Source organism: Podarcis erhardii (assembly GCF_964252035.2).
Source record: "Podarcis erhardii genome assembly, chromosome: 6".
NCBI classification, from domain to species: domain Eukaryota; kingdom Metazoa; phylum Chordata; class Lepidosauria; order Squamata; family Lacertidae; genus Podarcis; species Podarcis erhardii.
Window position 1 is genome coordinate 58959445 of NC_138510.1, and position 13815 is coordinate 58973259.

The 13815-nt window shown below is 40.5% G+C and overlaps 1 protein-coding gene across 2 annotated transcripts in view; it reads right to left on the minus strand.

The window, feature by feature from the left end:
• Positions 1–13815, minus strand: part of USP24 (ubiquitin specific peptidase 24) — a 72186-nt gene that overhangs the window by 2168 nt on the left and 56203 nt on the right. For both annotated transcript variants that reach the window (XM_081867089.1, XM_081867090.1), the window contains exons 51-66: positions 13508–13658; positions 12601–12696; positions 11267–11370; positions 11054–11167; positions 10357–10453; positions 9219–9335; positions 8407–8499; positions 7514–7616; positions 5929–6050; positions 5651–5764; positions 4623–4688; positions 4200–4266; positions 2927–3008; positions 2231–2306; positions 2052–2138; positions 1014–1124 (exon numbers count right to left, since the gene is read on the minus strand). In XM_081867089.1, the coding sequence (XP_081723215.1) occupies positions 1014–1124; positions 2052–2138; positions 2231–2306; positions 2927–3008; positions 4200–4266; positions 4623–4688; positions 5651–5764; positions 5929–6050; positions 7514–7616; positions 8407–8499; positions 9219–9335; positions 10357–10453; positions 11054–11167; positions 11267–11370; positions 12601–12696; positions 13508–13658 (1600 nt within the window). The remainder of the gene's footprint in view (positions 1–1013; positions 1125–2051; positions 2139–2230; positions 2307–2926; positions 3009–4199; positions 4267–4622; positions 4689–5650; positions 5765–5928; positions 6051–7513; positions 7617–8406; positions 8500–9218; positions 9336–10356; positions 10454–11053; positions 11168–11266; positions 11371–12600; positions 12697–13507; positions 13659–13815) is intronic.

Here is a 13815-nt window from a genome sequence, read left to right on the forward strand (position 1 = left end):
AAGTGGGGGGAGCCAAATGCTCTTTAAAGAGTATTGGGAGGGGCAGTGGGTCTTAGCAGGTGCCAAGTGAAGTGTCTCAAGATGCTATGGAGATCATGGGCAGTACATCGCAGACCCCAGGCACTGTGAACTATCACCGCATAGCTGGCAATTTAGAACTACTGAGCAATTATTTTGCTGATCTGAATGGCACAAGGGTCACCAGGAAGGCGCACTATGGTAAAAGTATGCCAAACCAAATTAAGCCTCCAAGATGCTGCTAGTAGAGCTAATTCTTGCCTGAGTTCTTTAAAGTCTGAGAGTGTGAATTTCATCTAAGAAAGTAATGTGCTTAGGAACTCCACTATATTGCTTAGAAACAGATGCATCTTAAACCAGGCTAGTATCAAACCTATCTTGGCTATACTGCAAAACTGTTCTGTGCCTGTTACCTAAGTATTTCAGTATTCTGATGCTTTGTGCTTATCACTCTTTGGTGCTAGACTAGCCGGAAGTCAAATCAAGCTGGGCAACAAGGCCTTTAAAAGAAAGAACATTGCAAATGGTTCTTGCGGAAGACAGGTGGTAAGGTCCTACCCAGCTTACAAAAGTTTACATTTCAGTTTTTGACAGAAGAATGCACAAGCTCAATTCATTTGCACTGGGTGGGGTTTAAAACTAGTTGAAACCACGTGGGGAGCTACTTGCACGAATGACTTTCTATATGAAGCCATCTCTGCGAAACTCTCATGTCAAGCAACCACTCTTACAGCTTCTTGAATGCATGAATGGGAATTATGGTTGTCTATAGAAAACAACCTGTATTATAAAACAGGTGAGCTTCTGGGGTGGAATTCAAGGTGGTAGGAGCCCTCGAAAGTTTTCAGCATCAGGTTATGCAAAGCAAGAACGGTGAATGGAAATCAAACCATTTCCTAAGTATTAGTCACTCGGCTTTGAAGAGGCAATGCCAATAAGGAAGCCAACAGCAGCAAGCATGCAGGTAACGGACTCAGAACCACCTTGTCCTTTACCTGTGGTAGATGTCTGCCACCATTCTCATTGGCTGGGCTGCTCTCGGATCCGTTACTGCTTCCTGATTGATCCTTCTCATTCAGCAAGGCTGTGGCATATGCCAGCGTGTCCTAAAGGAAATCCACAAGACTTAAGAGCCAAGTAAATACTTTTTACACAATGTTGCTGGTCACCAGGAATAAGAAATGCAGTACCTGCAAACAGGCATAAATTGGCACTGGTTCAAATATGGCAAACTGGTTTTTGTTTTTTTTAAAAAAGAGCATGGTAGTGATACCATATCAGAGACTTAACAAAAATCCCTTGCTATACTGCAGGGCAGGGGCTCCTTTTTCTTAGCCCGTGAGCCATATTCCCTTCTGCGCAACCTTGGAAGACCACATGGTAGTGGAGGGCGGAGCCAGAAGCAAAAGGGGGAGGAGCAACAAACACAGCTTTCACCTTTGCATAGTAGGCTAGTTCACACACAGTCTTCATCTTCTGTTCAGGGACACTAACGGGCCAAAGCACTCCAAATGCAAAAGCAGAACAAATGAGGAGCGTGGCCTGGGGAGAGCGCCGAGGGGGAGATGCAGAGAGGGCAGGAGAGTTGGATTTGGCTCCTGGGCCCCAAGGTCCCCCAGCCCTGCCATATGAGGTTTATTTTTTAAAAGAGCAAACTGGAAAGTTATGGCATTTCAGCCCTGTTTCACTGTTTAAAGCAATGGGAAACTTGAAATTATTTAAAAATCAGTCATGCTAATGAATTTCAAGCCTATGAAGACTGGCAATGTATGCATACACGCATGTAGCTTGCAGCATTTGTGCACCAAGTTTGCTGTGCTTTTCATAAATAAAACTTTGCAATCATCGGCCAATATTACATAGTAATTAGACAGGAGAGTTCTGCACACGACAGCAAAAATGCTAGACAGCATTACCATTTTCATTATATTTGTATAAACACACACACACACACACACACACACACACACACACACACACGGTAACTACAGCCCACAGAGATTCTTTATAAATAGTGTCAAATTTAGGCTGACCTGTGCAGAAATAGTGCGCTGAAAGGTTTTGGCAGTTGAGGTTTCATTGGATACATTACTCTGTGGAGCCCAGTAGTGTTCAGACATCTAGAGAAATATGAAAGCATCCATTAATGGAAACTGTGGAACAGTACTATAGCCACGTGAATAAACTTTTGTAACGAAAGGGTTTAAATTACCTTTATTTGAAGCCACTGTACAGCCCAACTCCAATGATGGGAATTCTCCTTGAAATAATCTTTAGCAGCAGAGCACCTTTGAAATCCAAAGCAAATTATTAAAACTATTTATCTAAAGGTAATTTAGGATCACACTCCCTTTTCATACTTTATGAACTGTCTGGCTGTGCATTTCACTGCCTTTGCTTGTGTGCTGCAATACAGAGCAGGATGGAGTCCAATGTTTCAGAATGTCTCCAAAGCACAAATTCTTCCAGTTTACAAAACCTTTCCTTCCTTGTCACACGGGGCAATTCTTTCTTGTCACAGTCAGTCAGCTGAGCGGCTATGATGCACTGCAGTGACAGGACGATTTTACAGATGACAGAACATCACTATTTTTCAAACAGCACAGGCTTCATATTTGCTGTTCTGTACAGTGTTTTCTTTGAGCCTGCTACTATTACAATGCAACTGAAGGCACAGCATTGAACATTCTTTAGGTATCCAAACAACTAGTCTTTCCTGGATCACAGGTTCACAAGAAGCAGACCCTTTATCTAGATTATAAATGGATCCTACACATTTTATTTGGGCCTGAAAAAGGATAAAAGAGAACTGGCAAAGGCTTGCTGAAGACACAGCTGCTTCTTATAATCATGTGACTTAATACAAACAGAACACACCGACTTCCATTTCACTGAGTGTTATACTTACTTCTGAGCAAGAGTGACCAAGAATTTGACACACTGATAACAGCGACTGCTGTCCACATGGTTATTACTATGGTGCATCAGTGCTGTTGAAGAAAAAGAAAGGAGATTAATCAGTATTAAAGACTTCAGGAGTGGGCCCTGCCATAAAGCAGGGAGATTTTATTCTACATCCTAGTTTGGGCTTCATGTCAGACCACTAACCAGAGTGTAGAATCTAAACCATGGTTGTAGTTTCAAAACATTCCACAGACAAACCATCATTTCAAGAAGTTTTTCATAAATATTTCTCACTTTTATTGAGCAGCACCAGCTTCTGCAGACAATAGCTGTAACTACGGTTCACTAACTTAGACAAAAGCATAGTTTGGTGCAACGTATGAATTTAGCCTATGATTCATGTCTTACTTAACAACAAAATGTCAAGACAAGAGGCGTGAGGAAGTCCAAGGATGTTTATGAAATGATGATATCTGAAATTGATATGTTTTTATATATATTTTTCGTCAAATAAAATTTAATAAATATTAAAAAACAAAACAAAACAAAATGTCAAGACCCCCTTTCTAGTTAAAACATGCAATGAGCTGTGGGATTACAACCTAGGTTATAATAGAGCAATTAAAGATGATGAAACTTTGTTATCAACATACCCCCCCCCCATTACCTACAGGATTTCTGTTCTTTTGATGCCACCTGCTTCTGACGTAGTAGTCAAAATGATAAAAAGCGCTTCTGTTTCTATATCAACCAAGTCTTCAAAATAAAAAAATAGCTCCTTTTGAATTCACACATCATAAATTTGTTTCTAATTCTTCACTTGAATATATTCAAGGACAGAGATTGTGGGCAGTATCCGTTAGCTGTGGAAGTGTAAGGCTGCTTACGCAAATGATCTCTTCCACCCCCCCCCCCGGCTTCTGTACAAAATGAAAACCCTGTCCAGACTTTTTTTTTGGTGGGGCTGAACTGTTGTCACTGGAAGGGGGAAATTCACCTCTCCTGCATTGCCACTCTGTATCACACAGCCCCATCACCCCCAAGAGAGTTTTCAGGTGGAAAGAAGAGGAAGATTGCTTGTGCAACCTGCCTTTCACTTGTGCGACCACTGGATTTAAGCCATTGATTTTCTTACTGCCAATTTTTTGTTTTGGAAGTTTCCCACAATTTCAAAGTGATTTGCCAGGAAGATGAGAAAAAACAAATCCTCTTTGCATGCATGGAAGAACCTACAAGGTTCTTTGGATCCATTAACACCTCACAGCAGGTTTACTCACCCAGCAATCCATTTTCAGTCTCAAATGCAAACTTGACCCGCTCTATTTGCAAAGGATCTTCAATAATCTGCGAAAAGGAACAGAACAATTAGTTTATACAGACACTTGGAATCTATCGTATAGTTATACATTTCTTGGTTGTACCCAATGAAGTCTTTCCACTAGTACAAGGACTTCTGCCTGCACAAAAGGGCTTTCTCTTGATTCTACCTTGGCTAGATTATATCCACTGTTATGTTAGCAAGATAACTAATATTACGACACTGCAAAAACCAGATAAGGGAAAATCCCTGGTTGTATAAATTGGTTGTATAAGTTAGTTTCGTTTTTGGCATCTATACTCCAATGCTTATCAACTGAGTGAACAGTGTAACACAAACAAGCAAAAAAACCCCTGTTTGTTATTAAAGTGTGTTCACTTACCAATATCTCATGGAGAAGCTGGAAGGTGTTCTTCAATTCATGGGGTGGAGCAGTCTCCAGCTGATTCTGTAAGTTGAAGACGCAGATTTAAGCAGGTGGAAGGGCATACACATGAATATCAGACTTAGGATAATCATTCATATATGATTTTGCATTTTTAAAAACCCCTAAATTATAACAAGGTGGGGGCTAGATATCTGCACTTTTATCAGAAGCCTGTGTCATCAGAGAAATACATTTAAACACTTTTTTCCAATTTGTTCTGGGGAAGAATTCTTTATTTGTGATTTTTTTCTGAAGAGCATTGGTTCAAAGGATAGGGTGCTGGAGGACAGGCAGCAGGAACCAAACATATAAAATAGGAAAATTAGAGAAGTGAGAGGAGTACAAACTATGGGCTAAAACACATACAGATCTCCTGCTTCCTGGAAACTAAGCAATTTTTGTTTGTTTTGCCATTTCAAATATAAGCGTTTTGCTCTTGTAAAAGCAAGTAAGTTACATTTATAAATATGAAATATGTTGCACTATGACCTAGGAGACCAGGGTTCAAATTTCCACTTGGCAATGAAGCTCACTGGGTAACCTTGGGCCAGTCGCAGTCTCTTAAATTAACCTACCTCACAGGGTTGTTGTGGGGATTGAGGAAGGGAAGAACCATGCATGCCACCTTCAGCTCTTTCACAAAAAGGGTGGGATAGAAATGAAATTAATATGCATGCATGGAGCGCATGGATGAATGGAGGAATATGCCAGAAGCTCTGGCTATTCGTACCTTTTTGCAGAGCCTTTTCATGTGCTACAATAGCTAATGTGTACAGTGAAGTGCAAATAAACTCTTTCATTCTGAAGAATTGGCACCTGCCAATATGGAGATTGTGCAACAGGCAATTTGATTCTGTACTGCACAGAGCTGCTACGGACACAGACATGTGTGTGTGTGTGCGCGTGCACGCACACACACACCTCAGGCACCAACGTAGAACAGGCCGTGTTTTGAACATGTACCCTGACTGGTTTCTCCTTACCTTGATGAAATGCAGCATGGTAAAGGAAAAGTGCTCATTACAAAAGCAGCAGTACACCACCATCTCAATGAGGACCAGCAGCGATCCAGTTAGCTCCCTTAATGCGTACATCACCTAATGAAGAAACACAAAGAGTCAGATTAGGCAGCCGTTCTCTCTTAAAATAAAAAAAAAAAATCCAGCTTTGGGAAGCTCGTAGATTTGCTCTTTTTAAATGTTCTTCACATTTAAGACACAACCCAAGCCTCATAATTTATAGGCCTAAAACAGTAGCTTACCTCCATTAAATAAGGCTTCCCCTCAGGCAGGAACAGTAAAGCTTCTACTTCTTCATGGAGGGCCAGGAGCGGCCCAGAGGTGGTAATGCTAAGGGGTGAATGCAGAACACACAGACCAGGAGCTGAAAAATAAACGAAATGAAATGAAATATGGAGGCAGGAAACGCGCAGAGGGACGAGTGGTGGAGAGGATAGCAAAAACTTTGATCCACGTGATTTTCGGCCTTCCTGAACAAATACAAGGAGACATCCCCCACCTGCCTGCCTCCTGAGAAAATAGTTGAACCACTACTCCTTTTGAGTAGCAACTTTATATGCAGAGAGTAAATAGCAGGGGTGTGCACTGGTTCTGTGTACTGCAAATTACAAGGTGAATCAGGGTGATTTGGGGAAGATTCCCACATCAGACTGTGCTACTAGCATGGTGCCTCCAGATGGACTGGAGACTCCCTAAGCCTCCAGGTGGCTCTGTGCCCTTGATTCCCACCCCTAGCCTCCCAGAAACTAAGTCAAGCTGACTGGGGGAAACTCCCAAAACTCGGAAGGGTGGAGAGGTGGTGGAATCTGAGAAACAGGTCTAGCTTTGAAACACTGATTTCTTTTCCCAGAGCACTCCAACCAGATATTTAGAGGAGGGGTTGAAAGCTATTTCTTTACATGTTCCATTCTTTACAGTGAATGGAAAGATTTCCATTGTATGCCTCAAAGTAAGTGGGAAAGGGGCTGAAGACCAGCCCTTTGACCCTTATGGTAACAGGTCCTTGCTGGGAGAAAACCCCTTTTTCCTACGGATTTGTGCTGTTTTGCAGCAACCCCTTTCCATGCAAGTCTCCTTGGGAGAAGAGAATTTGCCTCCAAATGTCTGTGGGAGGCAGAAGCTCAACCCCCTAACTACAACCATTTGGGCACAAGGGTCTTTGCTAGGGGCGACATTCCCCACACTCGATATTTCCTGAGAATCTAGCACTTTTTTCTTCGCCCGCAATTCCTAGTGTGCCCACCCTAAAATGGTCAAGTCTGTCCTTGTGGGAAAAGCGCTGTGAAGCTTCATTCCCTCACAGAAAGGGTGACTGTGCATACAAATTTCACCCAATTCTGGGAGAAAATGAAAAAAAGTATAACTTGTCCTTTGATGGGAAAAGAATCTAACCTTTAGGTGTCCCCTGGATATAAATGCCTAGTTTGCAGTCTTAATCCATTCTGGAGGGTCCTCCAAGCAAGGACCCACTGGCAAATTTAACCCACTTCTGTGAAAAGGGAAGAAAGTTACAGCTGTTTTTAGATTCCCCATTATCATGAAGGGGTTGAGAAAACAGAGCTTAATTTTTAACAGATCTAAATTGGCTCTGCTCTGAATAACAATGGGTTGAATTGGAAAGACTGGCTCCAAACAGATCAGGCTGCTTCCCAAAGCTGCAGATTAAAAGTTGAATATGGTGGCTGGTGTACACTCCTTCCAAATAGTCACTGAAAACCAGGAGTTGCTCTTGGTGGGTAAACTGAGGAAGTTTAATCTCTTCACTGAAGATCTGCCAAGCTGCATTATTAACAGTGGCCATTTAGTTTTGTGAAATAAAATACTTACCCACATTCCTTTGTGATGAGACATCAGAGTGCAAAACAAGCAGTGCCACGGTATTATGGAGGAACCCAAACTCTCGAGCTTGTGCTGAACTCCATCTGCGATTCTGTTTTTGTTAGGCAATATTAAAAAAAAAAGAGTAGATTATTTTGCAAGCCCTGCTTAAACATCATTGCCTGCACATACTTTTCAGTTTTGTTTCTTTTCTTTTCTTTGATTTAAGGGAGGAGCATTTCTAAAACGAATCATATGCTTGCTTTAAGTAAGCAGCAACTGTGTTCATATACTAGTAGCAAAGTATAAAGTGCTATATGGAAAACTCATTTTGAGTTTCCAAGGTAGACTCAGTTTTATGGTACAGCAGAACCTAGGCATATCGCACCATGAATCGGGTTATGTTGCAAGTAGGCACCCGTTTCTGTTTCATTAATGCAAAAAGCCTTCTATCAGCAACTTGTCCCAACAATGGGCAGGGTGTTCCAAGAGGGAGAAGCAATGCATGCAGCAAGTTCAGAATGGGGCTGAGTTGTGCTGAATCACCTACAGGCTTGAGGCAGTCAGTACCAGCAGCTGCCAAGGCAGGCCAGACACATGGCTCTGCCTCCCTCCTGCCTCAAATGCTGCTGGCAGCGCAGAGCTGGGCCCAAGGGAAGCAGCTGCAGGGAGTCTGGCTGTTTTCTTGCACATACGATTGCAGGGGGAAGAGGAGCACACAGATTAAATTTCCTTGGCTGCTTCTGTTGGGCTCTCAGGTACAGGAGCAGCGGTGGCAATCGGAAGACAGAGTTCACAATGGTTTTAATCCCAATGGGGAGTTTCTGTAACTGAGCATATGAACTTGAAGGCAACACAAATATTCTACCTAGACTACTGGATGATATTAAGCACCTCATTACCTGGTTATTCTGACGGCTAGGACCAAGGAGAAAGTTGATCATATGCCTCAAGGCAGAATGCCTGAGAAGGAGATCACAAGCTCTTATACCCTGCTGTGAAAGGACAAACAGAACATACGGTCACATCTGTTTCCATATGCAGAGCATGCCTGCACATTTTAGATTATGGTTCCTTATTATGCTTCGTACTTTCCAAAAGCACATATGATTAAATTATATACTACTGACTGGCAGGGTTTTGAATGGCTCCACAGCACCAGATTCCCTGTGATTTGCAGATATTTTTTCTTTCAGGTTTGCTTGCTTACCAGTTTAACAATAGAACACAAAGGAAGTCCTGACAGCTGGAAACACATGCCCTAAAGACAGCAGCAGACCATTGGAAAGCACCTGGGGAAAGGCATGCTCTCCAGTCAATAGGGCTTGATTTGAGCACCTGTAACAGGTTTAAACTCTAAATGGCTATATAAGAAATCTAGAAAAACAGTTGCAGATAGGTAGCCGTGTTGGTCTGCCATAGTCAAAACAAAATAAAAAAAATCCTTCCAGTAGCACCTTAAAGACCAGCTAAGTTAGTTCTAGGTATGAGCTTCTTCAGGTATCTGAAGAAGTGTGCATGCACACGAAAGCTCATACCTAGAACTAACTTAGTTGGTCTTTAAGGTGCTACTGGAAGGAATTTTTTTATTTTGTTTTGTCTAGAAAAACAATCTACCTTTATGTGATAATGGTAATGTTTACCCATAACATAAATTTGTCCTAGGATATAGGACAAATAAAGAGAGAAGTGGAAGAGTGAGTATTTGGTTTACCTTTTGTACAAAATTGTTGAACAAGAAGAAGTACTGGGCACAGTTTTTGCAGTTCTCAGGGACGTCCTTGTCCAGCAGACCAAGCAGCACATCCACTAACTGATGCAGACTTTTCAACTGTTGAAAAGTAAAGATGGGAAGATCTTGTATTATCAGGAAGGCGGATTTAATTAAGGCACATTTAATAATAAGTACAAAAGGCACCTACTGCCTATGGATTTATTAGGCTTGCTTAAGACAAATGCCAGGCAGCTTGGTTCAGCTGGCCATTGGGCATTGCTTCCTTAACACCCCCCTGAACAATTCTATTACATATCCGCCTGGCCTTTGGCTTGGAGCCAATTTGATTCCCTCCCTCCCTTTCTTTTTTCCTTTCCTTTTCCTCCTGCGATGAGGCTACATTTTAATATTTCCATATTTTAATGTTGTATTTTAATTTTGTTTTTAAGTTGTAATCATTCAATTTGTTTTTATTATTGCTTGTAAGCCGCTCTGAGCCCGGCCTTGGCTGGGGAGGGTGGGGTATAAATAAAAATTATTATTATTATTATTATTATTATTATTATTATTATTAATTTCAGGACTCACACATATCCTTAGGACAAAATAACTTTATTTAAGAAGGGCGTCAGGGTATACACTTTTAGAATAATAGGACTATAACACTTTCAAGTCTGACCACTGGCCCAGCAAATTTAAGTAAAAACACTCAAGCTTAAAAAGCTCTGTATTGAGCACAGTGACAACTTTGGTGCATGTCTATGCAAGGAGCTAAGCAGGACATTTAAGCCTCTTTCTCTGACCACCAACCACCTCCTGAGATTTTACCAAACGTTGCCCATATATTCTCAAATGGATCTCTGCAGCCGTAAGAACAGGAACTTATTTTTTCAAGTAGGAGTTTCTCACTACACTTAATACTGCACTTAGACAAAACCATCACAGAACCATAGGATTTGCAAATGTCTGAAACTAGTCACAAGATTCTGGCAGTGAACAGACTAAAGAAATACGACAGAAGAGCGAGGGCGGGAGAGGGGTGGGGAACAATTAACATATACCATTAATGAAGCAGTAGCATACAATTTTCTGAAGTGCAATGAAATGTTTTGCATACCAGCAGTTACATATTACTGACCTTTTCCTGATAAAACAAGGCACTGTCTAAGGTTTTTTCAAGAATGGTGGCTACAGCAACTCGCACCTCTCTTACACTGCATTCCAGTAGAAAAGTCCTGAAAAATGCACACATGCAATAAAAATGAAGATGCGCGTGATAGAATCCATCTCTCTCATGTGCTAGTAGAAATCTGCAATCCCTGCCTTTTACTCAAGTGTGAAATCCAATATTTACACTTCTTTGAGAGTAGAAAGACTGGATACGGTCACTTAATAGCCAAACTGAAGGTGCCTCATAGAATGTAAATGATATCTATGTGCGTCTGACAGGAATTCTTCAAATCAGCAGGACTTAATACCATAACAAAATAGACAGATTAAAAGGAAGCAGTAATTGACTGCCTAAAGCAATGTAGATAGGCTTTCCACTGAAAGTTGTTCAGTGTGACAGAGCTTGTCATTTGGAGCAGACACATGCCTACACACACACACTGACTCACTGTGCACTTAATGGATCAAGCAATTTTTATATTCATGTCATAAATTATATTTCCTGCCAGAAAATATATCTAAAAGGCTATCTGCCTCTCCACAAGTAGATCATTCTCTCATATGGCTTATTCATCTAAGTATACAAATTTTTGGGTACATGCCTCTAATGAAGATAAGTGAGTAGTATATAATAGTTAGACTTGTGTACTTATATTAATACTTACTTTATGAGCTCTCGCCCTTCTGCCTCAACTAAATATTCAACCAACCATTGACAAGCTTCAAAACTTTTAGAAACCAAAGCATCAATGGTTGCAATCCATTCTTCTATGTCAACCCTTAAAAAAACACCAAAAAACAATCACAGTAAGGTCAGCAAGACTTCAATATGTGAAATATACATTTTCTCTCTTTTAAAAAGCTTTTAAAAGTGTTACCTGAGTTTTTTCTTGGTTCGCAGACATGTCTGGAAGAGGAACTGGACTGCTAGTTGTAAACTTACTCTTGCCATAGATGGATAATGGGGGTGCTTTAACTTTGTCTAAGAAAAAGAAAGTGCATCACATAACACCACAAGTACTGGCCTTTCTGATAAGATTATTAAACACAGTTTTCAGACTGGAACTGAGATGGTGCCAAAATAGTTTTAGGATGGCACAAGAAGGTAAAGAGAATTATCTGAGTTTTCAGAAAAATGCTTTGTCAAATGTCTGGTGACTTCCACTCTTCTGCTAAGCGCCTTGGCGTTTAAAGCAAGGGGGAAAACAGCTCCCTTGGATTATGCTCTGGGAGCTGCAATCCAGCACAAGCTTTTTCTCATTTTTTGGAACTTCCTCTTTAGCTCAAACCAAACCATGAGTGTGTGCAGTGGCCTCAATATTTGCCTTGTAACTGTATGTGTTTTAAAATTCTGATCCATTTTCAAATTGCTTCCTGCTATTTGCCTTGATTTGGTTTTGTGTAAACAAAATTCTGAGGTTCCCATTCACTATAATGTAGAATTGAAAAATGGTATAACTCCCCCCTCCCTTTGACCAAAGTGGATGAAATTTACAAGGGCGAGGGAAGCAGATTTTTGTCTCTTGCCTTTTCTTTTCATACAATAATTAAAGGTGTGTATTAAATGCTTCATACCAGCCTTTTCATTCCAGTGGTTGTGTCCTCTGATGGGTTTTACAGACCTACGATAAGCCATACAGCCTTAGGGTGTCTAAAATGTTGGCTGCAGAGTTTTGGTGTTTCAGTTTTCTTTGTTAAAGCAGAGCAACACAGGAGCTAACATATATGTGTGTGAGTAGCTTCTAACTTCTTTAAAAGTCCTACACCACTGTGCTTTGACAAAAAACACAATCTAGAGCCCTTCAACAACATTTTGGACAGACTCACTTCTTGCAAAGAGATGTAGGAAAAAATAGATATATGAGGGAAAAGTACAGAAACAATGGGACAACATAAAGCTTTGTGGGATGCTTGATCCAACTTGGTGGAGGGCAGCCCCACAAATCACCCTGTTATTTGGCCCACACACAGGCAATGAACACCCTAAAAGATATAATCACAGACTGAACATATGTTTTACTGCAGTTAAGTAATCAAAGAGGCCATAGTATGCTATATCAACAATGCATTCATTTTTAAAAAAGAAGTTTGCTGCTGGATAGTCTTAATTTCTCCCCCTCTTCCCACTGAGGACAGTTTATCTTGTTCTGGCTCCACTGAGCCTCAGCAATTCACTCCACTTAGTATCTGAAAGATAAAATTCATCACTCACAGCATTTAATGAAGCTAACGATAAAACAAAGCTAAAATAGTCACTGCTGTAGACATCTCTGTTCTTCATAAACTTCAGGTTTTCATCTCTCACCATCTGAAATGACAACACATGTCTGGTTTTAGAAATAAAAGTCAAGGATATGTTTAGAATTTCTAAATCTTTCTTACAGAAAATATGACATTTTTTAAACAAAAGCATCATTAAAAGCAGGATGTTAGAAGCAATGTATATCTCATACTGTATGTTTGAAATGGCATGATTTGGGCTGAATTAGCTGTAATTATCACCAAGCTAATCAAGTCATACTGGAAAGGCTCACTGAAAACATCAGGCTCAGTGGGCTGCAGCAGTGAGATTAATGGCAAATTCTATGTGAAGAATTACCAGCAAAATAAACAGAAAATAGAACTCACATTTATTACAGTGCCATAAAACAGCAACTAAACTTTCACATGTTTTTCTGTCATGGATGCTTCAGCTGAGATTCCTGCATTGCAGGGAGTTGGACTAGATGACCCTTGGGGTCCCTTTCCAACCCTACAATTCTATTATTCTATGTTATAGTGCTGGCAAAGATAAACAAAAGGGCAGCTACAATTGAGTTGTCCACTGAAAATGACAGACATTAGGCTTACAAGAGAGAACTATTTCTACACAAAATGTGATTAATTTATCGATTATCAAGTCCCACAACATGAGGAAATGGTCTTCAATTGAATAGCTTTAAAATGAAGTGTCACCTCTAAATCTACGAGATTAAATTTTGTTTTTTGTTTTGCTCCCGAACAATTCAGAGAGTAAAAGATATACCTATATCCATTACACCTAGAATTTTATCTTGTGAATACCTGACATTTTCATGACATTTTCATAATGTTATCTAGCTGCCATTAACACTGTTTACCTGATATATCCGAACCGGCATTTTCTCTACAAATAAGCCTTTTTTCTCCCCTTTCTTGACCAGCTTGGTCAAGATGGACAAGCGGTCACTACTGGGTCTATGGGGCCGTGGCGATGATTGTGGTGAAACATCTGGTGAAGATGGAGCAGACCTAGGAAATAAAACGCATGTAAGCTCAATTCTGAAAATATATTCTTCCATTTGCTTGACAAAGTGCAAAGCCAAAGTTCTCAAGTATGTTGTGCATCTAGCAATGCACATTTGATCATAACTTTACGTTCTGCACATGGAAGGCCTGAACTCATTAT